Here is a 27,133-nt window from a genome sequence, read left to right as displayed (position 1 = left end):
AACCACACTGTTAATCTTTTCTGTGATTACTTTAAGATTAAGAACAACAGTGTCAACATCATTTCTCTTATTTTCAGTGACATGATGCAGGAACCCTAAGTAACTCAAGCTTTTTTTCTCCAAGGAAACTTGGAGAAATGTGCTTGCACTTGGACTCATACAAAACAACTGTGGAGTAACATTTAAATGTTGGTTATATTTATGGTAAATTTACATAACTTCTGAAAAATTATTAAATTGACTAAGAACAGGAAAAATTCTCAATCATTAACCTAATTTATTTGTTTTTATCTAAATTGTGACAATGATGATTGGTTGATTATTGCTTTATATCTATATCATCAACACTTGTTAATTTATAATTTGAATCAATTGAATTACAAAAAATAAAAAAATAAAAATCTGATTGCCTCGTACTACATTGTCCCCCTCATTTATATCAATAAAAGTGAATTTTGGAACTGACTAACTGACATCCTTGCAAAGGCTGATCTCCTGTGACGATATCTGCTCAAGAAGACACGACTGCTGCCTTTTACTAAGCCAGTATGGGGAATCGGAAGATCACAGATTCCAGTTACCTGATGGTCAAACACCAACTTTGGCCCTCCATCTGCTGACGTGTCCTCACTGAGTAGCGTCCAGGTGTTGGCATTGATATCGTAGCGGTAGAAGTCGCTTTTCAGAGACTTGCTGTTCCTGACGCTGGAATCCAGGTACCGGCCGAGCGTGTAAATCTGACGTCGCTGGGAGTCGATGCACATTTTGTGGCACGAACGTGCACTCGGACCATTCTGATGTCAAGGTGCAGAGGAGAAAAATGTTAGCAGACATAAATCTTCAACACACAAATAACCAATCTTAAAGTATTGAGTATTTGTGTGTTACATGGATACAAGCTCAGCCACAGATGGATACTGCACACTAAACTAAAAAGAGTGCACGACTTTACCTCAAAACTAATATAGATGTTTAAGAAAATAGACCATTTTATGATTATTAGGTATACAATCAGAAAAAAAAAAAAGTGAAATCAATTTCACGAGCAGATCGGAAACTTTAAGGTTTTAAAGCAGCCAATAGTTCCAAAATGTTTCAGTCCCATATAGATGAAGTGGAAAAATTCGGTATTTCTTGTTTGAGATTAGTTTTGATCGCCAAGATTTTTTCGAGGCATGAGTCTCACCTCTTTCTCTGTGTCTCTGGAGATACAGGACCACTGGTTCTCTTGAACACTGTAAGCCCAGAAGTCAGCCAGATCCTGTGTGCCATCCCAGCCCCCAAACAGGTACACGGTCTCTGCAGGTAACAAACAACAGCAATGTTTAACAAATTACTCCTTACACGCAAAATAAAAAAACGCTTCTTTTTCACAACGCACTGCTTGCAGCTAATTAGCTTCAAGCTGTCAACATAAGCCGTCACACACACTTAAGTGACACTCAGTGAGTGCGAACGACCACCTTCAGGTTATGCTTTAGTAGAGCTTTCAAGGTAGGTTTGACATGGAATCAGGCTAAAGTGCTCAAGTGTTTACTGATATCTGAATATGAAGCGACATGTGGTTTTAACATCACAAAACTATTGTTTAGTGCCTAATTGACCAAACAAACACACAACAGAAGTTTAGCGACTAAGCTTATCAAGTGGCACAACTGTAAATTAATGGCAGGAGTTTGTTGACGAGGACAAACCTTAACATTGAGAAAACCTAGTCGCAGTGGGTTTGAGATTAAAAAAAAGCTATGATGACGTTACTGTCTCTTTTGGACTATAGTATGTTGCAGTTGGGTTTTCTATGCAAGAGCTGCTGTGATTTGTGCCCTTCAACAACACACTAAAAGGTGCTTATGAAAGCCGATGGTAAAGGCCACCACCAGAATCACTGTTGACCCCTGGTGGCTTAGAGTGCAAGTGCCTAATTAATACCCAAACAGTTTGCATAATTTAAAGCATGTTACACACCAATTACCTTTATGCTAGGAACTCATGACCATAATGCAACAGTGGTTACTATCACTGGTTTCTTTTGCGATGTGTAATCGACCTTTTTTTGCACCTGATTTAGTTCTTCGATTCTGCGAGTCTTGCCCAGGCTCTAAACTTCATTTTTACATACATTAACCTGCATAATAACATTGCACAGTGCCCACATATTTTATTGGAAACCTAATTTAAAATTAGTGAAGGAATTAAACAAAGGTTAAGAAAATGTCTTGCAGAGAGAGTGGAGTCCGTTATGTATTGTATCTCTTATTTTGCCATTGCATTAACAAAACACTGAAGCTCAGCTGCAATTTTTTTCCATCAGCAGCCTGGTACATCTGGATTTGCAGGTGTTCCAGCTCTGCAACTGAGTGTGGGCGTTTTGTGCCTTCTTGCACACAAGGATGTGAGTTACGAAAACTAATTTGTATATGATTTACATAGTCAATATGATCTATCCATCAATGGACTAAGGGCATACCACGTTAGAACATTTCTCAATGACACATTGTGTTTTGATGTAATAATCTTTACAACACATTCGTTTGGTCTTCTCCATCCCATTAATCTGCTGTAAACACATCATTGTTTGGGTCACACACAGGCCACTACAGCTCAGGCAGATGGAAGCTGTGGTTGTATTGGAGATGCGTGTAGGAGGTTGTGAGGGGAAAGAAGTTGTGGCGAAATTCCAAAAACAAATTGTGAAGCCAAAACTATTAAATTACTCGGTGGTAACGATCAACAATAGGTTGTTACGGAAAAAGGATCAATAGGAACGTTCTGTTCTCACTTGTAACCGGTGTAGGAAAACATTTTTAGTATGGATGCAGAATATTTTGTTTTGAAATTGCCATGCGCAATAGTGAAACAGCGGGACATGTGATATTAGATACGGCACATTTAGGCATATTATGTCAGCTACACAAAAAACCTCGACCACAAGCAGTTACTTTTGACATTGCCTTAACAGTAAGTCAACAAGTGTATTACATCTCAAAATGACTTCATAAAATTTATACAACACTGCGCATTAGTGTAAAATGTCCACAGTACTGTTTAAATAGAGTAACACTTGGCTGCTGTGTGTTTGTTAGACAGCTGTGTGTTTAACTTTAGTTCATGCAAAAGAGCTCACAAATAAATGGTAAAAAGGGGACCAAACATCTATCGGTGAAGATATTGAAAGATAGATGGTTTGTAAATTCAAATGTGGGTAGATTGTAAAAAGTAGCAGTGGACAGGAAAACTAAAACAAAAAAAAAAAAAAACAGGTTCCTAGACCAAGTAGCACAAGTCTTGTGTATAAATGGGAAAATCTTTTGCCTGATGAAGAAAAAAGAAAAAAAAAAAAAATTTAACACAGCTTTCTGACCACTCTCACAAAATAAGAAAACAGTTCGGAACGGAGGTTTAATGGAGTGGCAAAAATAAATAAAAAGAAAACTATCAAAATTATAGTAAAAGGAAGGAAAGAAAAACTGCATAGCACAAGAGCTTGTGTATGTGTCATAATTCTGTTATAGCATTTATTAGTGAGTTCACTGCTCACAAAAGCAACAGGATGAACGCAGACGTATATGGAAGCATTCTGTACGCAATTCCAGTTGCTGAACTAGCAGTGCAACAAAGAGCAACCGTTGTTGTCTAAACTAAAACTGGGCACTCGAACACAAAACACTACAGCCAACTACTGACTCGCACATAAATTATTTGTCCGAGTCAGAGGAAATAACTCTCTATACCAGCAGGTGGCATAAGTCCGTATTCAGAAGACAGGGCTTGAGATATTACATTGTTTACATTTAGTAAGCAATACCGATAACTGATAACGCCTGAGCTTATTGATACTACAGTCTTCATTCATTTAGCCCCGGGGTTTGTTTAATACCAGGTTTCAGTACTCATTTCTAGTAAACACAAACAAAGCAGGCTTTAGTTTCTCAGATGGTCAGCAGGGAAAAACACCACCAGCAACACTGTCAAACAACAATAGTTGTGGTTCTGTCAAAACAAAAGTGGTGATTTATGTGCTGCTGGAAGGGACATAACCTCAAGAGTTTTCCTGTGGAGAAGAGGGGTTAATTTGATTACACAGTAATAGTTCTTTGATTTGTGAGTCTGTGTGGGAGGATGTGAGTCATAGCATCAGTTAAACAGCCAAGCCATAACACTGGCTGCGTGGGTCTCACCAGTCTGGATGTCAATGACCATTTGATGTCCTCCCCGCATCCCAGGCCTGTTGGCGTCGCCATCGCCTGTAAAAAGGAAAAGAAAGAGGGGACAAGGACAGCGTATGAACGTGGGAGATGAGAAATGACGCAGAAGAGGACAGAGTATAATGTAGGATGGGTGGAACAAAAGGAGTAAAAGGGAGAGAGGGTGGCAAAAAAAGAAAAAAAAGCAGCAGGGGTTTAGCTACAAGGCCGCAAAGCTTTAAGTGTACTGAAATGTTTAACAGACAGATTGGGAAGATTTCCCATTAGAATAGATCGTCTCACTGTTCATGTCGTCTCGGTTGATTTCTTGGGCGCTTGTACCTTTGTTGCATTTTGGGATGATCTGACTCCACCTGGGCTTGTACTCCTGCTGGCTGATATACTGGTTAAACAAACCGTCTAGCAAAGAGAGAAGAGGATCAAATATGGCAAAAAAAAATAACCCTTAATACCAGCAGAAACAGGAATTAGAGGATTTCACTGGTGAACATTTCAAACGTGCAAACGTTATGCTGTTGTGCGAGGCCAGGTACAGTACCTCTCACGGCTTTGTCTATGAGCTCTTCACAGGCATCAAAGTCTCCTTGCAGAACCAGCCTGTCATGCAGGTGTGTCAGCATGGGATGCTCAAGTGCTATTCGAGTCTTCTTCTGCAGCGACTCGAAGGCTTCTGTGTAGTTATGCTGCCGGAAGTGCTTGAGGCAAAGGCGAATGGCTTCCTGTTCTCTATACTGCAAGAGCACAAAGGGAGAGAAAAGCGATACAGGGTCAAATTTATTCACAATCACAACCTCCTACTGCACATGACATGTTTGGACGGTACCATTTAAAGCTAGTTTCGTTCAGAAACATGAAGCAAAATTTCACCAAATACTAGGTCAGCATTGTAGTTTTATTCACTTATTTACTCTTTATTAAGTGTATCCTAATCCAAGTCATCATTTTGGTAATTTTTTGGTTGTTGATGGTGCTAAAGGATAATAATTCTGTTGTACTGCAAGCTGCACTGCTTACCTTGCTATACCAGTTAAGGCAGGGCTGCACTACATCGGGATCTTCAATACCATGCAGCTCAATGTACCAGATGCTAAAGTTAAAACTAGGACCCCAAGACATAAGAGGCACTGACACACACAGAGACAGTTAAAACAGAGAATGAGAACAGTGTAAAACTTAAATGTTCGTGTAATACACAGCTTGCACCCACTTATCTTACCGATTTTGACAAATCTGCAGGGAAACATCTGCTCATCTATCTTGTGCTTTAAGGTAAATGTTTCCTTGTTGTAGTCATTCTTAAGGCCACTGACAGAGAAAGAAAGAGAAAAAAAAAGAAGGATGAACCAACATTGTAAAACCAATTACATTTGCAGACCAAGATGCCAAATGTATCCAAATATGCTGGTCCATTTGAGATAATGTCCACCAATTCTGGCAAGTTACCAAACTTCATTTGTCTGTCAGGATGCTGGCAGCTATGACCTGTCTCCTTCTTTAACAAACAAGCCGTCTGGTAACGCCGTCAAACTGGATGAATTAATGCTTGGCGTGATTACCGACTTAACCTTCCTGCACTGAAAGAAGGTTGTTCATGGACACTGCTCTAGTATCTCTGGATATTAAGAGAAATTACATTAATACTGATTACATTTAGCCGTGTTCATACAATATGTGCAGTACAAACTTTGAATGTTTTCTGACTATTCTAATCAAAGCTCCAGGACACCAAAAAATACTACTGGGGACAGCTGCAGTTGACTTTTAACATTAATCCTGGAATTCACTTATTTCTTGTGACACTAGCGCAAATTATGTCCAACTAAGAATAATTAACGTTTTATCCTTAGACCTGTGTTCAATTATCCCCTTTTTTTATAATTGAACTTTCAATTTTTAATTCAGCTACATCTTCTGGTCTCAGTGTAGATCTACTTAGTTCATAGTTCACATTTTCTTCTAAAACCTGTAATGAAAATCGGAGCTGTGCATCTACATCAAGAACATGCCCACTCGTTTACCTTTAATCCACCCGACAATTTAGGACAGAGCAGTGGGCTTCACGCATGAGCTCACGCACATAATACGGACATTATCCTTTGAGCCCTCTGGTCCGAAATCCAGATAATGTCGGGAGCATTTCACTGGGACATGTGCATTCACACATACACACGCTTAATGACAAAGTCAGGATAATGTCAGAATTCCAGTGTACGCCTGCAAGAGGCTCAAGTAATGAATAAATCTAGATTTACAACATTACATGTGAAGTGGAGTGATTCTGTTTTTTAATTTTAATACCCAAAAGCTTCCTCGTGATTGCTATAATGAAAAAGAAAAGAGTTTCGATTTTGTGTTTCATAAGCATCTCACCTGGACAAAAGCTCTGTCATGTTCTCTTCACTCATCCCACCAAACAATTTAAACTTCTTCAGGTTGCAAACGTGAGTCTTTTCATACTTCCCAAAGGTAATGCTCTGAACAATTGCCGGCCTTTCCAATTTCAATATTAAAAACTGAAGGGAACAAAAAGAGAGAGAAAGAGGTGTTGTTAGTATGGGTGGAGGACTGCAGAAATTGCCTGTATTTATGGCAGACCTGCACTTGTGAAAAGATTTGCTCATTACCTGATCAGCTAAAGTGGGAGTCAATTTACTCAGTCAGGTAAGTGGCATTTCAGTCTTTGAGCTCCATGTGCATGTCACTAACACTCTAACTAAGTGAGGGCTTTGGATGGCACAGGTAATCACTGGTAACCATTAGGCCAGATCGAGTGGAAACCAGAGGCAGGAACGCTGATTAAATGTGCGACTGGAAAGCAGGCGTTTCACAAACCACAAGGACCAATTTGTCCCCCCCCCCCCCCCAACATCCACTCAAAAGATGTGGGAATTCAATGCAGGATTAAAGTAAGAAAATTCATGGGCCTTTCCACAAGAACTTCACTTCAAACCTTAAGGATCAACAAATACAAAAGCAGGTCCACCTATTTCTGACTCCCTTTGACCTTGCTTTTTGCCAGAGTTGGTCACGAGTCAATGTCCGATAAAATGACTTCATCCTCCCGTCAAGCTTTTTCAGTGACTCATGTTCAAGGGCATCATTTACAGATTCTTGCTTGTGCTTTGCTCCAGTCGTTCTTATAACTGATAGATAGAAGACGAACAAACCACTCTTATTCTGAATTCCATTTGTCACACAGGCACAGATCATATTACTGTACTGCTATTAATAATGTGCCAACACGGGAGCTTTTACAATGAACAATGCGATATATGAGCTGTTTTAATAGATCATGACTTTTTACTTTGTGTGAACATGTCTCCTTTTAAAGCTTGTTCTTTTACACTTGCCCCACCTAAGCATTCTTCCATTTCCAACACTGATTTCAAGTGAACTTAACTTCTGCCTCTCAGTCAAGACTTTAACATAGTATTTTGGCTCATTTAAGTTGACATGGTTTTCTAAAGCAAAATCTGACATAGTAAGAAACTTTGTTAAACCAGAAATGAGTTTGTTTGGTGTTTAAGAAACCAAAGAAGTTCTGATAAGTAAAATGAAGAAGAAATATTTAAGATTCTGAACCCGTAATAGGTCAGAAATTTGTTTGTCATGAGACAAACACATTCAGATGACATTCTGATTTGACCGACTCCACACGAACGTATGCATTAAATCAACCTGTAGTCACCATTTACTGGTTATAAATATGGCTTTGCCTCAGGTTTTCAACATTCCGGGTTTCTTATCACTGTGATTATTGGAAGCATCGAATCAAAAGCATCAGAGGTCCGGCTATTCTAACCAAAGAGATGCTAGTGCAGGGCTGCCTAACATACTTTGGTTTATTCAAGCATGATCAGGCGAATAAAGTCGCATACATTTGCCTTCAATGAAACCCTCCAAAACAAAACTCAAATGATCACATAATGCACCGAAAAATATTTAATTGACTCAAGATTGCAACTAAGACCTGAGAATCCAAGTCAATCGACTGAACTATTACATAGCTGGCTTATTTATTAACCAATTGAGTTTCTGGAAATTAAAACTGACTCTATAACAGTAGCTTAAAGGTTTAATTAATTAAATTCTGGCCTCATGCACAATCTTGAGAAAAGATTAAGAATAGGAATACATACAGCTGTTCACTGATGTAGACTTAAGAACTGCAAAGGTGGACATCAATTTTGGCCATAATTGTCATAACTTAATGGGCTAAGACATTTGGCCTTTCATCTCATAAATTTTCAAATGGTACACAGACGCCTTGTCTGGGGAATAGAACTTATACTTTGGAGAAAGAAATCGTACTCTGCATACTTTGATAAACAGAAAATGCACAGCTGCTTAGCAAAATGCATACAGGCTAGCAGGTCTGTGATTATTAATTCATAATTTTAGCAGAACCAATATCAGAATTTTTGAAAAAATGACTGGCAAATACCTGCTTATTAAATAAGGCAATCTGTTGTGCGAAGGTGATTAAGGTCAACTTTCAAATCATCTATTGCTCTTGCTACTTGAAGTTGTGCAGCCAAACGGTACCAATAAACTGCTTTACCAGATATAAACATCAGGAGGATTTTGACACTAGCATGCTCAAGTTGGCTGAATGGTTAACCATTGTTTTGAAATGCTTCATTTCCTCTTGCTTCACAAGACAATCTTTCACATTTAACATCAAACTCAGGCTCCATGCCACAGCACTGCAGGAGTCACTGAGTTCAACAGAAAGAGAAACAACCTTTTCGTCATACAAATGAATACAGTTCAGGCTGCCTTTTTTGATGCACATTGATCGGGGTGGGGCAGGGAGTAACAAGGAAAGCAGTCGGACACTTGAAGGATTATTAAAAGACTAACAAATTGATTTTTTTCTTTTATCTTATACAGTTAGTTTCACTCAGAAGATACCTGTAGTTGTTGTTGCTGTCAGTTCTTGTTTTGCACGTTACTTTCCATTTAGGCTACTTGTTGTTTTTCATTTATAAAAAAAAATAAAGGCCTTTTTGTTTATTTGAATATGGAAGTGCAATGCACGGTGCATTGCTAAAAAAGCTGCCATTCCCTGATTTGTTAACCGCACATTATCCGGCAAGGCACTGCCACGGCCAATCATGTTTTCTTTTTCGAAGCCTGGGAATGGAGAAGGTTACTGCAGCTAGCACTCTCCCCTTTAATGTGTACCTGACATAGTTTTGACATTCAAATGTAGGTGGGTTTAGAGATGGTGACTAAATTGACATGCATCTTATTAGTCTGCTCACAATTGGCTTTCTCAAGTAAACTGAAAAGATGTCTGTTCTCATAAATGAGGGTAGGGGATTAGAGAAACCTGATTTCACCAAGTAGATTTCTCCTGGAGAACATTTTCCTTTTGGTTAAAAATTGCATTTGTAGACAAAGATGCCACTTCCATCCATATGCTTGTCCATTTTAATTAATGGTCCGACTCTGGCAAGTTACCAATCTTTATTTGTCTGGAGGAGGCTGGCAGGTGTGATCTGTCCCCCATTTAACAAACAGGCCTTCAGGGGACATCATCAAAGTGGATGAATTAATGCTTGGTGTGAATCACCAACTACAGACATAACTTCCTGTCATGTTTACATGTAACCAGGTTCAAATCAGCTTTTTACAAGTGTGCATGTGCATAACAAATGGCTGCAGACAGGGAAAATTGTGGAGTAGATTTGCTGAATTTAAAGGACATTAAATAGAACAATGGCCCTTGTCCTTAAAGTAAGTCCACCAAATGTCCTGGTAAAACTATAGCTGAGACAAAGTGGCCTATAATGGGATTTATACTCCCTGCAGAAGGTGGAGCAGTAAACCTACCTCCACCACAATTATATCACGGTAGTCAGTGCAAGGGCCCAGGTGCATGCCGATGATTTATTGAAACTGCCCTTTGGTTGCATTTTTGTTGGTCGGTGGAAACACCGTCCCAACTACTTACATCTTTGTTTACCTCTAACATCCCCTCTTAATCAGATAACCATTATGTTTTGAAAACCAAAACAACATAATATATTTTACTCACTGTACTGAACAAGCGCTGTAAAATATTAAGGGGTAGGGTGACGCAATCAATTACGTAAACAGATCAATTTACGTAACATGCATGGACGTGTCACAAGTTGGAAGTAACATGGCTGTGTCTAGTGAGAGCATAGAGTTCACTGATGAGCAGGAGAAAAAAAATCAACCGCAATCATCTAAAGTATGACTGTATTATTTTGCAGTTGATTTGCTAAATGTAGACTGCATCACATTTATTTAACTTTATATTAGTGTGTAAAACAAATATAACCAATTACTTATTTTTTAGTTCTGGTCATGTTTGTTTAAAGAGAAGATGACTGAATAAAATATTGAAGTATAAATGATTGATGAATTGAAATTTTTGTTTTTAGTAAATGATTGTTACATTAATTGAAAAATAAAAAAGACCTTAATGTGATAAAATAATCTACAGACTAATTGATTCATTATTAAAAAAAATAATAATAAATAGATTATAGAAAGCATTGAACTGATATGCTGCATGTATAATGGACATACAGTCTCCAGTTACTCTGAATCAGCAGGTTAACTGCACTGACAGTCTGCTTTAACTCTTCAGCTATTTCACTCATCTCTTTAGTCTTTGTAGCACTGACATTAAGAGAAAAATTAAATCTTGTGAAGAACCCGGGAAAACGAGGGAACATCAGCACATCTCAATCTTCTCCTCATTAAAAGGGTATCTGGGAATATATTTTTGCCTGCATGTCTCACTGCACAGACACCAATGATGTTGCATGAGGGGCAAGTCATGAAGATGCACATGGTGTGGGCAGCAGTGGACCTACCTGCGGAGGGTAGTTGCTCTCAGAGGACCACCTAGAAGACTGATCGTTGGGTTTATCCACCAAGATGTTTCTGAAAAAGCAAAGAGACACACAGAGAGAATGACAGAGTTTATTAAGGTGTTGTACATCACAGCAGCAACAGACCACGTCACATTACAATTATGACACAGGTATCACAATTAGTCAAACTGCAAACTAAACAGCATGAATAGACAAACTCGGACTTAACACCACGACTTCTTGCGCAGTCCATTTCAATTGTTCCTGCAGATGCCACGGCTCATATATCAATCTATAAATTCAGCGAGCTAGCATACTGTTGCTAACGTTACCGAGCTAATGCTATGCAGCAACAGGCGAATGCTAACTAGGATTGACTTCACTTCAAATAAACATTAACGAGTGGTGTTGTGTGTGTGAATTTGGGTTTTTGATAGCGGTTCCACGTTGCCAGTGCATCAGCGTATTACCGTAAACCTGACTGCTTTTGTTGCTAAAGAAGAAATATTCGGATAGATAACACCGGCTAACGCTAGTTAGCGTTACCTAATAGCTCTGGGCTCCAGGTAGCCAACATGGTCGTTAGCTGTTGACGTACTAGGACACCGGGCTGCACATTGATGATATTAATTGTAGAATATAATACGATTTAGACAACTCAAGATGTGATTATGGTGAGTTTGCTTAACGTGTTAGCGTGTTGATCCAATACAAGTTCATGTCAACAGAAGTGAATGTAACTTATCGTTAACGTAAACAAAGAAGCCAGACGGGCAGACAGTGCAGATTAAACACTCTCACTCCCACTGGATGATTAAATTAAAGCTGGAAAATAATTGTAAGGTTCACAATTTTCTTAGCAATACGTTATTGGCCAAAAACCACAGGCGACTACGTAACTTTATCCAAAGCTCCAAAGCCACAAAGCTAACGCTAGCAGGCTCGGATCGCGGACGAGCTAACGCTATAAGGTTGATCGGGCCGGCTGAGAAACACTGGGTGCACTGTGGGGATAAAAGGGCACATGTACCCACAAAACCGAACGCGTACACGGGGGGCGGATGTTGTGTGCACTACTCACTCTGGTAAATATGTAGAGGAGTAGGAGCTCCACTTAAAAACGCTGAAAGTGAGTACTCTGCTCTCAAGAACCACAGCCATCTTGGTGCAGGAAAAAAAAACAAGCAGCGGGAAGCTAACGCGGAGCAAGCGGTGACAGCCTTAAAGAGACAGTGCGCCCTTTTCCGTTTGGCTTTAAACACGGCGTCTAATAATTTAAAAAAAAAAAAAAAATAGCATTTCCAAAAAGAAAATCGGCGCTGAAAGGATTTTCCGAGCAATGCTGAAAAAGGCTGAACAGAAACTTAAAATAAAAATGTCAAATAGCCACAAAGGTGTCCAGAGGGTGCAAAGTGCATAAATAGAGTATAAATGACATGTCAGAGTAAAAGATCCTGGATTCAAATATTTTTACTAAAAAGAAGAGTTCTTGAATAAAATCATGCCATAAAATGTTCACCATATCAAAAGAAAGTTGAGAAGAATGTAAACAAATGTCCGAAGAGGGCACAATTGTTGAAATAAGATATAAAATTAGAATAACTTATACTGTAAATGTAATAATAATATTAATAATAATAATAATAATCTTGGACTACAGTTTGTCCCTGATATATCATTATGCATTTTTGAAGGTTGGTGATGTAATATTCATGCTTTTCCGGAAGCAGCTATTTGGGATTATCCACACACTTCACTGCTACATTTCCAGAACTTGTTGAGCCCTGCTCCAAAAATTAATTACATGGACCTGTCAACCTTATACACTGATATATTCCCAAGACCCCGGAGTTGGGCCCCCTGATCTCTGGGTTTTTTTCACCTGTTCAGTAATTCATATGTACTCTAACTGTGGAGTACTGGTTGATGGGGGTCATTGAAGAGGCCAAAAGGCTGCAAAACAAATCAAATCATTAAAAATAAGGGGAGGGGGTGCAGGTAGTCATACTCTGAACAGTATCATATTGTTAGCAAAACAAAGAAGAGAAAATCCACTTTAAGGTGAGAACTTCTACTGTAACAATCACATCCACTCATTGATTCTACAACAAAAACACAATATAATGTTCAACAAGAGGTGATAAAATGTCTCGGCCAAGGGTAATGTAGGACATAATCAAAAACTCACATTTGTCTAAAGTGGTTATAGTAATGTGCAGTAATTCTTGTTTTGTCAAGTCCTGCTCCATCCTATCCTATCAATCTCAATCTTTTCTTGCATTTTCTTGTCATTAGGTCATTTTTAGAATTAGATCCTTTGCACTATATACAGTTATTATTGTTGGACTGAAGGAGGCAGGTTTATTAGACACTGCAGCAATTCATCTCTGAAATGGGGAAAGCTCAGTTGTCCCAGTGCTATTGTGGAAATGCCTTTAAGAGTAATCTTAGTGTTTCATCATGTGGAGTCACTAATAGTTTACAGCATAGATGAATCATCAGGTGAGTAATGTGGTGATCATGGCTTTATTCCACTTAACTGAACCTTTTATGCTGCAACTTACTGTAGAGTGACACAGTTCTTTCTCTATTCCACTAGTAGCTAATTTAACCCTAAATACTTCAGCATTAATCTTGCAGCTTTTTTCAGGAGTCCCATCTTCAGTTAATACAGTAAAAAGCCTCCACCATGCTCCATAGAGGACGTGGTAGCTTCGGGTCATCAGCAGTTCCTTCCCCTTTTCCGAACTCGTGTTGTACAAGTTGATCGTTTCTTATCTATCTATGGAGAGTTGTTCTCATGGTTGTTGTTGAGAACAGTGCAGGCTGTTAACTTTTTTGTCAAAGTCTAATCTGGTCTTCTTGTTTTTGAGACAGGCCAATGGTTAAGAATATTGTTGTAAACTGTCTGCATCTACGTGGTCTGTACTGCTCCCCTGGAGGCTCTGTTCTCCATCTGTCTGATTGTTGATTTTTCTTCACAAGAGAAAGCCTTTTTCTGTCATCCCCCACAGTTGTTTTACGTGGTCTTCGGTGCTTTTGATGTTCCTGAGCTCACCAGTGCATTCTGTCTTCTTAAAAAATGCACCAAATAGTTGAATGCATCACACCCAGTGTTTTGTTCCGGCTTTGTTTTAGTTTTTCAGCCCATGATATCTTTATTCAGCCTGAGCTACGATGTTTTTAACGTCATATTGACTACAATTCAAATGCCACATTTGAAATCAACATTTGACCTTTTATCTGTTTATGTGTAAAGGATCTACATTAGAAAAAACATATCTGGCTAAAAAAGTATTCCGCAATTCAGCTATTTTCAGATATTATTGTGCCCCTGATATTTGAGATCTATGTATAGAAAAGGGTTGCAATTACTATAATATTGACAAAACCCTTTAATTGAAGTTAACAGGCTACACTTAAAACACATTAGCATGTAGATGACACATTGACGTATGAAGTCCAAATTATAGAGGAGTGTGTCATTGGTCAAACACTTATGAACCCCACTTTGTTTTTGGTTTTACTGGAATGTTAAATGATATGAATACATGTCAAAACTAAAGGTCAAAGGTCATTGTTAGACCAGCATTTATTAGTTCATAATATTATTATATAAAACACGTCATATTATTGTTTAAATCAAAACCAACAGGTGGTGTTAAGGTTGTGGCTGACTGGTGTAAATAAAAATTCGACAATTCTTATTGTCAGTTAGCACATATACATATAGCACATACATGTTACAATTAAATTCTTTCTCTGAATTTTACCCCCCATTGGGGAAGCAGTGGGCAACCACAGGGCAGGGGGGAGCTAGCGCTGAGTGTTTCACTGAGGGACACACCTGGTGGGTAGGCTGGCATTTGATCCAACAACTTCTGCATCCCATCCTGCTGCTCCACCTATGGAGCTACCAGGCCACCCAACTGATTGGTTCTTAACCTTGGACACAGTGGTTGGGGAAAAAAAATTATTATAAGGGAGACGCTGTTCTAGAGCTGTTGCACATACTACATTTGATTGTGATATCATTGAAAGCTTCAAATCATGTGAGATTGTTCTGTTAGTTTTAAAGTAAATTAGAAGTAAACTAACTTTCATGTAGTGAAAGAGGACATGACGTTAGTTTGTGTGAGAGAAGAGGATGCAGAGGACAGAGTTAAATGGAGGCACATGATTCGCTGTGGCGACCCCTGAAACGGAACAGCCGAAAGGAAAAGAAGTTCTAGAGCCGTTGCACATACTACATGTGATTGCGATATCATTGAAAGCTTCAAATCATGTGAGATTGTTCTGTTAGTTATAAAGTAAATTGCAGTTTTTAGCTACTGCAAAACTGTCTACGACACTTTGACCGACTTTCTTGTATGACAAACATCTTGAATATTATCTGTGCTATTTGTAGACTTAAAGGTCTGTGTGTGTGATATACTAACAGTGTTTTCAGTGGGTTTCGGGGAACCTTTTAGCCGGCAGTGTCACTTTTTTTATGAACAGATAGCACAAATCGGTAGGCAGAGACGGTGGAGACTTGTCTTTTGTGGTGAGAGTTGTAATCCATTCTAATTCACTCAACGGGGGGTGGACGAGCCTCAGAGAGCCATGGACCTCTGGTATGTTCACACGGTCCTGACTGCCAGCGAGACCCTTTGTCACACGATTCTATTATTTACTCTACGGGTTGCACTGGACTGAGATCTCTAAAGGTTTTTATGTTTCAGACATTTTCAGGAAAATGTCTCTACTACTATCAAAACTATTCAAAAATTATTATTATTATTTTTTTTTGAAGCAGTGCATTTAAAGAAAACGGCCGTATGCAAAGCATAAAGATATAACAATACACTAAAATGAAAACTTTTAAAATAAGTACTAGGAGTGAAGATACGACAAAGAGGATAGAGTGTGAAATCAACATGTAGCTGTGCAGCTAGCTTTACTTTGGATGTGATATTTTTGTGTGTACTTGGTGAAAAGTGTTAGTTTCTGATGAATCATCTGTAAGTGGACCTCTTCCAGACTGGACTTCGTGAAGTGAATTATAATGGTGTTTCTTGTAAGAGTTTGGCAGAGCCTTATTTTCACTCATTGCAAATGAAAAAGCACTGGTTACATTTAATTGGTATGAATTTAACCCCATAACTAAAACTAAAAACGGTTGTATTACTGAGTAACACTGGCAAGTGTGATTACATCCCTTAATGTTCATCTGAACATGATTTTTTCCGATTCCGATTTGATTAGTTCCGATAATATCACGTTATGAAGACATTGGTTCTGCATTACCCAAGGACCCTGGTAATTAGCACCAGTTACCCATCTGAAAGGCAAAATAGTGCTCTGAGCATCATGTTCTTTGATTTCTCCGGTGCTTTTGCACACAACCCATTGTCAGTAAACGTTCTGGTGATACCAGAAATCATGCAGGAATCAAGATCCCAGTCCCTCCCATGATCCGGGAGAGGAGGTACAGATTGTGGACTCATTCGGGCATCTCAGGGTTCAGATGAACAAAAAAACTGGACTGGCCATGCAATATAGATGCAAAACTTAGTAGTACAAATACAACTACATGGTTTAATGGCAGCAACATGTCTCCAAAATCTTGGAACGGGATCAACAAAAGACTAGAAAAGATGTGTGATACCTAAACAATATATCTCACAACAAATTAGGTTTTGTTTATTTCAACAACTCACTGTAAAAGCCCATTCTGCACATATTACCACAGCATGGCTCAGTAGTAAAAGAGTCTGGGTGCTAAACTGGCCTGTCTGCAGTGGGCTCACGTGGCCAGCTAATAGCTACTTTCTAACAAACTACATAGATTCTAAGCAGTAAGCAATGCGTTTAAAAAGGTAATATACTGTTATTATATGTATTTAAACCCAGATATGAACAGAATGTGAAAGTTAAAATGAGGAAAACTCCACTGGCATGATAAGATACAGAGGAAGACTGTGGTCAAACAAAGGCTATGAGAGGATCCTAACAGTCCTTTGGACTCTCTCTCTCTCTCTCTCTCTCTCTCTCTCTCTCTCTCTGTGTGATCTGAGATCTGTGTTTCCCAAAGCTGTTAGTCACCCAGTGATGATGTCATACACATTGTGACTTTAATGAGAGAAAGAAATGTGACTGGAAAGGAAGCGTCATCAGACTTCTCATCATCACTACAGTGAGTACCAGTACCCAGTGTTATCATCACTTTCATCGTGATTATCAGTATCAGTGCCGTCACTGTTATAATCTTCTTCATTACTATCATCAGTACCAGTACCACCACTGCCATCATCATTTCCATCACAATCGTTAATACCAATATCCAGTGTTATCATTATCTTCATCATGATCATCAGTGCAAATACCACTGTTTTCATCATCTTTATCAGTATCACAAGTACTATTACCACAGCTGTTTTCATCTTCATTACTATCATCTGTAGGACCACCACTACTATCATCATCTTCCTCAGTATCACCAGTACTAGTACCACAGCTGTTTTCATCTTCATTACTATCATTAGTACAGGTACCACCACTACTAGTATCATCACCGTCATGATTGTTAGTACCAGTAGTATCCAGTGCTATCAAAATCTTAATCTTGATCATAAGTACCAATACCACAGTTTTATCATGTTTATCAGTATCACCAGAACTAGTACCACAGCTGTTATTATCATTAGCACCGGTATCACCACTACCATCTTCATCATCATAACGCCACTGTTGGCATCATCTTCATCATTCGGTAAAAACACAGTAAACCAGTGTCAGAGACTTTCTGTCTGCTGCGCTACTTTCGTAAAGGACGCAGCTTATTTCTCCGGGACGCGCACCGGGCGCTGTGAGCGCGCACAAAACGCCATCACGTGGGAGGTCCCTTTAAGTTTCCACTGACAGAGGCCTGAGCGTGTCACATGGACATGATATAATGAAAAGGCAGGAACAGAGATCCGGAGTGCGGTGAGCTCCTTGCTCATAGAGCAGGGGGCTGAAACCCTACCCAGTCGTCTGCGGACGGTCAGCAGTCCTGCAGGGGAGAGGACACGGAGAGGCCGGGCCGAGCCAAGCCGATTCCGACCGGGGCGGGCCGAGTCGGAGTCGCTGCGCTTTATCGGACAGGACAGTTGCACCTGCCAGCTATGACACGCATTTGAAAAGCGGAGGAAAATGTCGCCAGGTCCCGGAGCAGAAGAGGAGCCCCCGTTTCACCGTGAGTGAAGTTCTTTCTCATAGCTCGGCTGAGGTAGAATCGGCTCCGTGTTGATAGCGCAGGTGCGTTTGCGCCTGTGTGTTGTTCCTGGTAGCTTCCTATATTCTAGTGAGGGTCCGCATCTCTCGGCTACCGGGAAAAGTGTGTTTGTTGGAAAAAGCGCAGCATTTTTGCTGGCGAGAGTTTGATCTGGTGCCATGTGCGTATAGTCGCCAGTGTCCGCATTCCAGGTGCTGTTGCGCACATAGAAATTGAATTTGAAGTAAACAAGTGGGAATAAGGCCTCGGCCCGGAGCTTGAAAAAAACAAAAAAAAACAAAACAGTTTGTTCACCACCGAGCTCCAGGCTTGACTGAAAACATCCCGCCCTCAGCCTGGAAGTCTGTGAGTCCACAAGTCAGAAACAAGTGAAGCTGTGGGCGACTTTTGTATGACATCTGTAGCAGCTGTACACAAGACTGAGCACAAACTGTTTACATTCGAATTGCATCTTTTTAGACAAATGTGTTCAAAGTAAAGTGCCGTTCAGCTTCCTCGGTGATGAGCGGCTGAAGATGTGGAAACATTGCCTGCGCGTCACACGTCAGTATGTTTGGAGTGTGTAGCCTTTGATGAAGCCATAAAGCACGTCGCAAGCTCTTCTCCACTTAATCTTCTTTCTAAAGATGACCACACTTTACACATTCGTACTTTATTAAATGATGCATTGATAGTTATTAAAGTTTTTTTTAATGTTTCGTTTTATGGATTTGAAAGTGATTTGGAATGAACTTTCGCTCAGTAAGGAATGACTTGAATGTGTGGGACAGGGTGCATGATTTTGATATTTAAAAGGAAGCCGGAAACAAGCGCAGGACGTCATCATAACAAAAGCGCCATGGCCCAAAATGTCGAATAAAAATGAATCAAGTGGGAAAAAAAAAAAAAAAGCTTGAAGGGATTAACCGGAGGACACGGTGGCGACGTGTTTTAAGCTTAAGGGATTCATTTTAATGAACAAATCTGGCACCTTGTCGGCACCTGGGTGTGTGTGTGTTTTCTCACAAACATTGTTCAATAAAGCCACGCACTTTTTTCATGCGGGTTGTTTTGGAAATGAGCCTGTGAGCACTTCCATGTTTCAATAGAAGGAGAACAAGAAAACCAGCCTCTGCTGCTACTGCACACACACACACACACACACACACACACACACACACACTGGTCTACATTTTGCTGATTCATAACAGGACACATCTGTGTGTGTGTGTGTGTGTGTGTGTGTGTGTGTGTCACACAGTTCAAACTGCGTCTAATTTTGGCCACAGAATAAAGCAGAGGGGGAAATAATTGACTGGGGCTCTTCCGGAATGCTTACCAGCAGCGACGGCTGACTCTCAAGACTGGGCCAACTGGGGGGAAACAGCAGTTCATGTAAAAGACATATTAGAGTCTGACTAATCAACAGTAACTTTTCCAACACTCTGTACCTGCTTGGGAACTAAAGAGACCCGTACTTTCATTTTGAAAGCAACATATCCACATTGTTGCTGGATATTGGAGTTTAGCTGTTAAAGAGTTCAGGGCCTTTTTTTTTTGGTCATATTCACCTCCTAATGCTCCCAGTATTTTTAGTGGGTGACAGGTCTGGAACTGCAGACAGGTTTGTTTAGCACCCAGACTTACTCCTAAGCTTTGCTGCTGTTATACGTGCAATTGTGTAGCAGAATTTAGAATTTTGTCTCCTCGGACTGCAGGACAGTTTTGAGCTTTTGAGCAGTGATGCTGGATCTTTTTGTATTTGCGGATGCAGCAACACTGACGGTGGTTTTCACAAGTGTTCCGGAAAACAACCATTCAACACTAGTGTTGGGCCTTGTCTCTTGCATACTGAAATTTCTATGGATTCTCAACATTTTTTATTGTACCATACATGATAGTATGGAAACAATTTGCAATTATATACAGAGAAACGTTATTCTCAAGGTGTTGAATACTTCTGAAAGACTCAGCTTCTGTGCAAGGCTCTTTTTATACTCAAGCATAGCACGGACCTGCTGCCAATTAACCTCATTAGGTTTTAAGCATTACATGGCTTTTCCAGTCTTTTGTTGACTCGTCCTAGTTTTTTTTTGAGACATGACGCTGGCATCAAATTAAAAAAAAAAAAAAAACCCAAACCATTTCTCCGTATCAACAGTTGATATGTTGTATTTGTACTATTGAACAATTATTTGCTTTGTATTTACATTTTACACAGCATCCAAACTTTTCTGCAAATAGGGTTTGTACTTTGTTATGAAAAACTCACAATAATACTACGAACCTAAAATCCTAATGCTTAGCATATTACATAGTCTAAAGTTTCAGCCTCCGTCTGATAGGTCAACAGTTTCGTCGTGTACGTCTATTTTGTGCATAATAATAAGGGGAAACTACGCATTCAGTTTTAGTACTTTGAAATATGTGGAATGAGCCATTAAATCCAGGACAGATATTATGTAACAGCACTACTGCGACTCTGCAACGTGCTATGAACCAATAACAAACCTGTTACGGCACTTTTTCTGCGAATGCTATTAAGAATGAGGTGAAGTTCAGGGAAACGCCAACACTGCATCGGTACTTGAATGTTTCATCGCATTGTTGGTTGCTGTTTCAGTAATAATCCAGCAGATTTGCGACTCCTGCATCTCCTCTGTATCCTCCTGTCCATCCTTGTGTGAAACAAAGAATTATACTTCATTCCCTGGTAAACAATCAACAACTGTGCCCTGACAAGCAGGGGCAGGCTACAACACAAGCTCTGCTGTCCTCTAGCACTTACATGATAATGAAATTTGCAATAATCCTGCAGCATTAACCATTAACCAGCACAAATCCGGCCGTGTTTGGCCTTATTAGCCGACAACAAATCCATCAGCCCCTTTGAAGCGAACTTTCACAGCTCTAAGCTGTTATTTCCGCCCTTGAGAACAGCACTTGACAAATATATATATCTAGGGACAGAATTCCACCAATGTGCTTAAAGCTCGGATTAGCGACATGCTTGACATGGCTACAGTGTGTCCGAAGAGTCCAGCAGCGGCTTGTCCGTTTGTGTTCTTGTGTTCTTGTTATTTCTGTGTGTGTTTTCGTGGGTGCATGCTGAAGACAAGAGTTTCTCATCTGCGTCACAGGCTGAGCTCAGCAGATGTGTGCGCTTGTCTTAGCAATGGATCGGTTTCATTTGGATATTGGCGAGCATGTGTCATTTTCTTAGTTTCCTCCTTCAGCCTGTGTAAATTGCCGGCACATTATTTTATTTCTCCCCGTCTTTCTTTTCTAAACCTTCCTCCCTCCATTTCTCTCACGCCCTCTCTCTGACTCTCATTGCTCCTCACCAGAAAAACCTTTGTATATCCACCAGTGGAGTCTAATCTGAGTAATAAGACACATTTTTTTTAATGTGCTTTTGCTGAATAATTGAAGTAAATAGTGCGTTTTTATTTTTTTTTTCTGTTGTCTGTGCACAGCCAGCTGTGAAAGTTGTATTTCCGCTGGGTTTATGTGGTCATAATTAGCAGCTCCCATGTGACTGGGTGTGTGTGTGTGTGTGTGTGTGTGTGTGTGTGTGTCTGAATGTGTGTGTGTGTGCGTCTGTGTATCTGTGTGTGTTTGAGCTTGTATGCGAGAACACGCCTGTATGCACGGGTGTGCTTGTGTTTACATGACAGCCGACCAGGAAGGGAAGTGACGCAGGAGGTAGCGGAGACTGGAGGGGGCGGGGCGGGGGGGTGGGGGGGGGCATTACACACTGCTGCAGATACAGAGAGAGAGAGAGAGAGAGAGAAAAGAGGGAAGGGACAGGAAAACCACAGACAGATAAAAGAGTGAGGTGAGAGCAAAAACAAACTAACAAACTGTGTAATCACTTTCTTCGTTCCCGCTCTGGACTGCAGGATGGTCGCAGTGCCTCTGCCGCTCTACTGTAAACAAATGCAGTAAAAATGTCTGCGTAGGTTGGACAAGTGCACGTTTGATTATGAAATGTGTTTACCCTCCAGTCCCTATAAAAGACGTGACACAGGCTTTTTTGTTGGTCCAAAGCTTTGCTCGTCCCAGCTTGGAGCCAACATCGCTGGTTGCGATTCATGATGACCTCACCATCTCACTGCCCAGCTGCCCTCACAAACTGGAGCAGGCTCCCAACTTTCTTTGGCTGTCAGGACACTTTCATAACAGCCTTGGTAATGGACACTCCTCAAATATTTCCTCAGCTAACACTGGGCTGGCTAAGCGGTGGAAAAGAGACATGGGAAGATGGTTCTCAAAGCAGGTCACTGAAGTCCAAATGAGGCATTTGAGAGTATAAATTATTCAGGGACAGGGTGAAGGGAAATCGGCTGAAACTCAGCAAGGAGGTTTCGACGTGAACTCCTCTTGTTATGCTGACATTATTAAAACTGGACACTTCTAAGGCTCATATAAAGCATGATAGGTACTGTGTCTAACACTGTCTCTTCTTCTTTTCTTCTTGTCCTTTGGGCTGTTCCCTTTCAGGTGTCGCCACAGCGAATCATGTGCCTCCATCTAACCCTGTCCTCTGCAACCTCTTCTCTCACACCAACTAACTTCATGTCCTCCCTCACTACATCCATAAATCTCCTCTTTGGTCTTCCTCTAGACCTCCTGCCTGGCAGCTCCAACCTCAGCATCCTTCTACCGATATATTCACAGTCTCTCCTCTGAACTTGTCCAAACCACCTCAATGTCAGTATTTGGTTATTAATAGAACCTTTTCCTAATGATTTGTGTTAAGACTATCAACATCCTTTTGGTTCATCCTCTGTGGAGCATGCATGTCGTCCATGGCGCCACAGTAAAACTCGTTTCTACTAATTCTGGGGAGTCTGAAGATCAGTACGTTTCACAGTAGACGACCGCAGTAATGAGACACTGTATATGGTGATAACAAGCTCACTGGGGAAATGCAAAGGGGTTTGTGTATTTGGAGCATGATTCTGCTCAACAAACACAATTACTCTGTTAGATTATGAGATTTGTTGTTTCCAAAGGTGTCACGGGGAGGGAGCTCAGCTTATTTCGCCCTTAAGTGAGAAGTAACTATTCTCTGCGGAGCCTGAATATTTTAAGTAAGTTAGTAAGATATCATCTACTACACTACAATAAATGTTGCTTCAAGTCTGGATTCTCTTGGGAGAATGACGCTCAGCACATTTTTTGCACATGCGTAATTTGTGACTGCTGGGATTTGGGTGGAAAATTAAGATTGTGAATTGGACAGGGTTTTACCTCTGTTTAGTATGAATGTATATAACAAAATTAAACTGTGATTATAGGATTCTTATATATAGGGATGGAACTCAGCTCATTTGGCCCCTAAGTGGAAATGCAGCCTAAACCACGTAGCCTGAATATTTAAAGTTGGAAGCATTTTTCCTCCATGGTCTTTATAATTACTTCGTGTCAGGTAGTAAACTGACGTCCTGCGATTGGCTCTCTCTGCCAGCTATAGCTAAACTGCTTCAGAGAAAAACCGAATAATGATGAGCCTTCTCAACTTGCCCCTGCACTAGAGTGCATGGACGTGCTCATTGTCGCCAACGTCAGCCAAGTAAATGTTTGAATGTGCCTGGTCTGACGGTAATATTGGATGAACAGTCAGAGGGCAAGGCAAGGGGTGGCCACACAGATCAGTAGAATTTATTCACCGGGGATCATGAATATAAATCATAGCCTGGAGCCTGTCTGCTCAGAGGTGAGTGGCAGATTGCATTGTTAGGCAGACTGCAGGATGGAGGGTGAGCTGGCAGAGGGAGTCAGGCCTGGCACTACTAAGCCTCTTGGCACACAACCGGCCTGGGGAGGTGGTGAAATGAAACCTCAGCGGGGCACGGGTAATGGAGGAGAAAACTGTTCATGTCTTTATTGAAGAGGACGGGGAGGGAGGGAAGACAGAAGAAGAGAGAAGGCATCAACCAAATGATTATTTAGGGGAAGATGAGTTAACTGTACTTCTTTTTACTTTACTTTGTATGTTATTACTAGCAGAGCTACTGCACCGTAAGAAAGACCTTTAACGAAAATGTAACATTTACTGCAAACAACCCACTGTCCATATGTGCGCTGGCCAGGGCAATTAAACCATAGGATGATGAGCGAAAATGGCCTACGGGGGCGAGATAGCAACACAGAAAAGTAAAAGAAGAGAGAGTGAAGAAAAAGTGATGGACTGGGTTGCAAAGACCACAAGCTCTTGATAGTGTTTCCTCTTACAGTGCCTTCCCTCCGCACTTCTTACACACATAAACACACACTGTTTGCTTTGATTGGCGGCCAGAACAAGGTGTTCACATTGCAGAACAGGACAGAAAGAGCTCTGCCAATGCCAGAATGGAGCCTTTAAAAAAAAATGTGGTTGGTGAAGAGATGAAGATATTTTAAAAGTATGCAAGTCAACAGTTGGAGAGGAGTTAGTTGGATGGGAAGTAGGTTTAGGTGGTTGCAGACATTTTGACTGGCCAAAGTAGGAGAAGCACGTGTAAATAATGAAATGAAAAATCGCAGATTCTTATTATTGTGCAACCCTGTCTCCTATACAACTAAACTGCAAACGTGATTATGTTTAATAATTACGTAATAATTAAGTTCCGAAGCTGGTCTTTTTTTCATTAAATGAAATGGTACCTTCATTAAACCAAAGGGAACTTCCAGGACGTGGTTGGGTTGGGCGGTGGGTGTACAATACAAAGAGACAATATATAAGACTGCTTAAAAACGTAATAATTCAGCAGAAATACTTGAAAACCTTGAATTGAATAGAAGCACGTGCTTACTCAGAATGGTTTAGAAGAGGAGTGGATTAGCATCACTTTAAGGACTGTTATCAGCTGTAGTTCCCCCCAAAAAGCAGATGTGCTGACTATAGCATTTGCTATCACTGCATTGGTTGTAGAGATTTGGGGCAACGAGTGCTAAACGCTAAATAGCAGTGACCGGAGCAACCGGTCAGCCTCAGAGAGAATAACTTTTCATGCACATATCTGCATAAAAACACCCGTCGTAGGATACTTACCAAGTAAAGTGGTGACTCAGAGAGCAGGGGAACAACTTTAAATGGAAATACAACATAGATACAGTTTTTCTTTCGATGGAAAGAGACCATTTTTAACCTTTTAATAGATGTTGCACCTGCTGCCTTGTTCCAGCACTGTGTGAAAGCTACCGTATATGACTACAATATCTTAGAACTGTAAAGTTGAAGTCATAGGCAATAAGACCTGAAACTGCTCTAGTACTCAGTAATTAAAGCTGAACTATGAAACACTGGAAAACAGAAGTGACACAATCTTTCTCTTCAAGTTAATTTTATTAAATCTAAACGAACTCTAGTCAATAAATTCTTTCACCGCGGACAAACATTTTAGAGCCTTTAATATAAACCAGGAAAAGCTATTGAGCTGTGACAGAGACATGTTTGTTATTTGCATACTTGTGAGCATCCCCGATGATGATGATGATTGGAAAATAAATTTAAAAATAAATTTGATATTATCCCCCTTTGTGGTTTTAATTTGGCTGCAAAACTTGAGTTTAAAAAGCCGGCTCCAAACACAGGTACTTGAGAGGATGAAGATACATTTGGATGGATAGTTATTGAAAATGCAAAATTAGAAGGAGTTTTGTCAGAGAGCTACATGAGTTAGTGGGCTTGTAGCTCAAAGCTAAAGGTAAGTGAGGAGGAATTGGTTTAAACGGGAGAAGGTTTAAACGGAGGTTGCAGGCTGCTACAGCCCAGCAAAGTAGGGCAAAGGCACCAGGGAGTGTCACATGAACCAACACTGCTATGTTAGCCATTCTCCAGTGTCCTGTTCAGCCACAGATGGGAGGAGAGACAGTGCGTCATGTTTCCCATCCTGCATGACATCTGTGCATGACACCCTAAACCACACTGCTGCGAAGGGGAAGTTTTCGTTTCCATCAGTCCAGAGACAACACCGACCTTCTGTTTAACCACGTTAACTAGTGCTCAAGGTCAGCGAAGCCCGAACTTCCCTCCGGGCTCAGAGCCCACGCCCAGCTTTATTCGGAGGTCACAAGGGCCACATGCAGTTTGACCTGGTCCTGAGAGACATCCCAGACTGTTTACCACCCGCCATGCTCTCCTCCCCACCTCCTTAATATCACATTCCTTTACCTATTTTGCTTCCTTCTTTTCTCTATGTTTCTCCTCCTCTTGTTGTCCATTTACCACCTGGCATGCACTTACCACCTCCTCCTTCTCTCTCCCTTTTCAGCCCTCACTTTTCCTCCTCCACCTACTCTGCCTTCTCATTCTCCTCTTCCTCTTGTTATCTGTTGGGTATCTGTTACTACCACCTGCACAAATCCCCCCTTGCTCCTCTTTATCCTCCACTTCCTTCTCCTCCTCCTCCTCCTCATCCTCCTCCTACTACAGCAAAAGAAGCCATTAAGTCTGGCACACTCTTAGCACCTCCTTGTCTTCTTTCCCTGTCATCCTCCTCCTCCTCCTCCTCCTCCTCCTCCTCCTCCTCCATTCTTAGCCACCACCCTGCAAGCCCTCGGATAAATCCCCACGGCAACAGAGGACATGGTGATATAGGCAGAGTAAGAGAGAAACGTGAAGAGAAAATAGTTGTGAGGTCAAAGCATGAATCAGGAACAAAAAAAAAAAAGAAAAGAAAAAACAAACAGGCAAAAACTAAGCTCTGACAAACCTATGTGTGTCGCTGCTGCTACTGACACAACTGTGTTTTTCTTCTTCTTCTTCTTTGTTAGTACATCAATTTTCTGGTAGAGTTTCTTCGGCCTCTTCTCGGCCCTTGTCCAGGACGAGGAGGAGCGAATAGACT

At 40.6% G+C, this 27,133-nt stretch overlaps 1 protein-coding gene and 1 long non-coding RNA gene across 7 annotated transcripts in view; one reads left to right on the top strand and one right to left on the bottom strand.

Moving 5' to 3' along the window:
- The window catches only part of mkln1 (muskelin 1, intracellular mediator containing kelch motifs), a 29,280-nt gene extending 11,078 nt beyond the window's left edge, over positions 1 to 18,202 (bottom strand). For 2 of the 4 annotated variants that reach the window (XM_067491038.1, XM_067491041.1), the window contains exons 1-10: positions 12,141 to 12,290; positions 11,060 to 11,129; positions 6,576 to 6,718; positions 5,422 to 5,510; positions 5,220 to 5,329; positions 4,744 to 4,936; positions 4,488 to 4,604; positions 4,179 to 4,244; positions 1,187 to 1,299; positions 582 to 794 (exon numbers count right to left, since the gene is read on the bottom strand). In XM_067491038.1, the coding sequence (XP_067347139.1) occupies positions 582 to 794; positions 1,187 to 1,299; positions 4,179 to 4,244; positions 4,488 to 4,604; positions 4,744 to 4,936; positions 5,220 to 5,329; positions 5,422 to 5,510; positions 6,576 to 6,718; positions 11,060 to 11,129; positions 12,141 to 12,220 (1,194 nt within the window). In that variant the 5' untranslated portion in view covers positions 12,221 to 12,290. Of the gene's footprint in view, positions 1 to 581; positions 795 to 1,186; positions 1,300 to 4,178; positions 4,245 to 4,487; positions 4,605 to 4,743; positions 4,937 to 5,219; positions 5,330 to 5,421; positions 5,511 to 6,575; positions 6,719 to 11,059; positions 11,130 to 12,140; positions 12,291 to 18,068 lie in introns of those variants that run through there. The other 2 variants (XM_067491042.1, XM_067491039.1) reach the window with 2 other exon arrangements.
- LOC137106951 (uncharacterized) overlaps positions 18,138 to 27,133 on the top strand; it is a 55,151-nt gene continuing 46,155 nt past the window's right edge. For all 3 annotated transcript variants that reach the window (XR_010912046.1, XR_010912045.1, XR_010912044.1), the window contains exon 1: positions 18,138 to 18,278. This is a non-coding gene — a long non-coding RNA (uncharacterized lncRNA). The remainder of the gene's footprint in view (positions 18,279 to 27,133) is intronic.

This window comes from Channa argus, chromosome 21 (genome assembly GCF_033026475.1).
Source record: "Channa argus isolate prfri chromosome 21, Channa argus male v1.0, whole genome shotgun sequence".
Lineage (NCBI taxonomy): Eukaryota > Metazoa > Chordata > Actinopteri > Anabantiformes > Channidae > Channa > Channa argus.
Note: the sequence above shows the minus strand (reverse complement) of the source record. Positions and strands in the feature narration are given on the sequence as shown.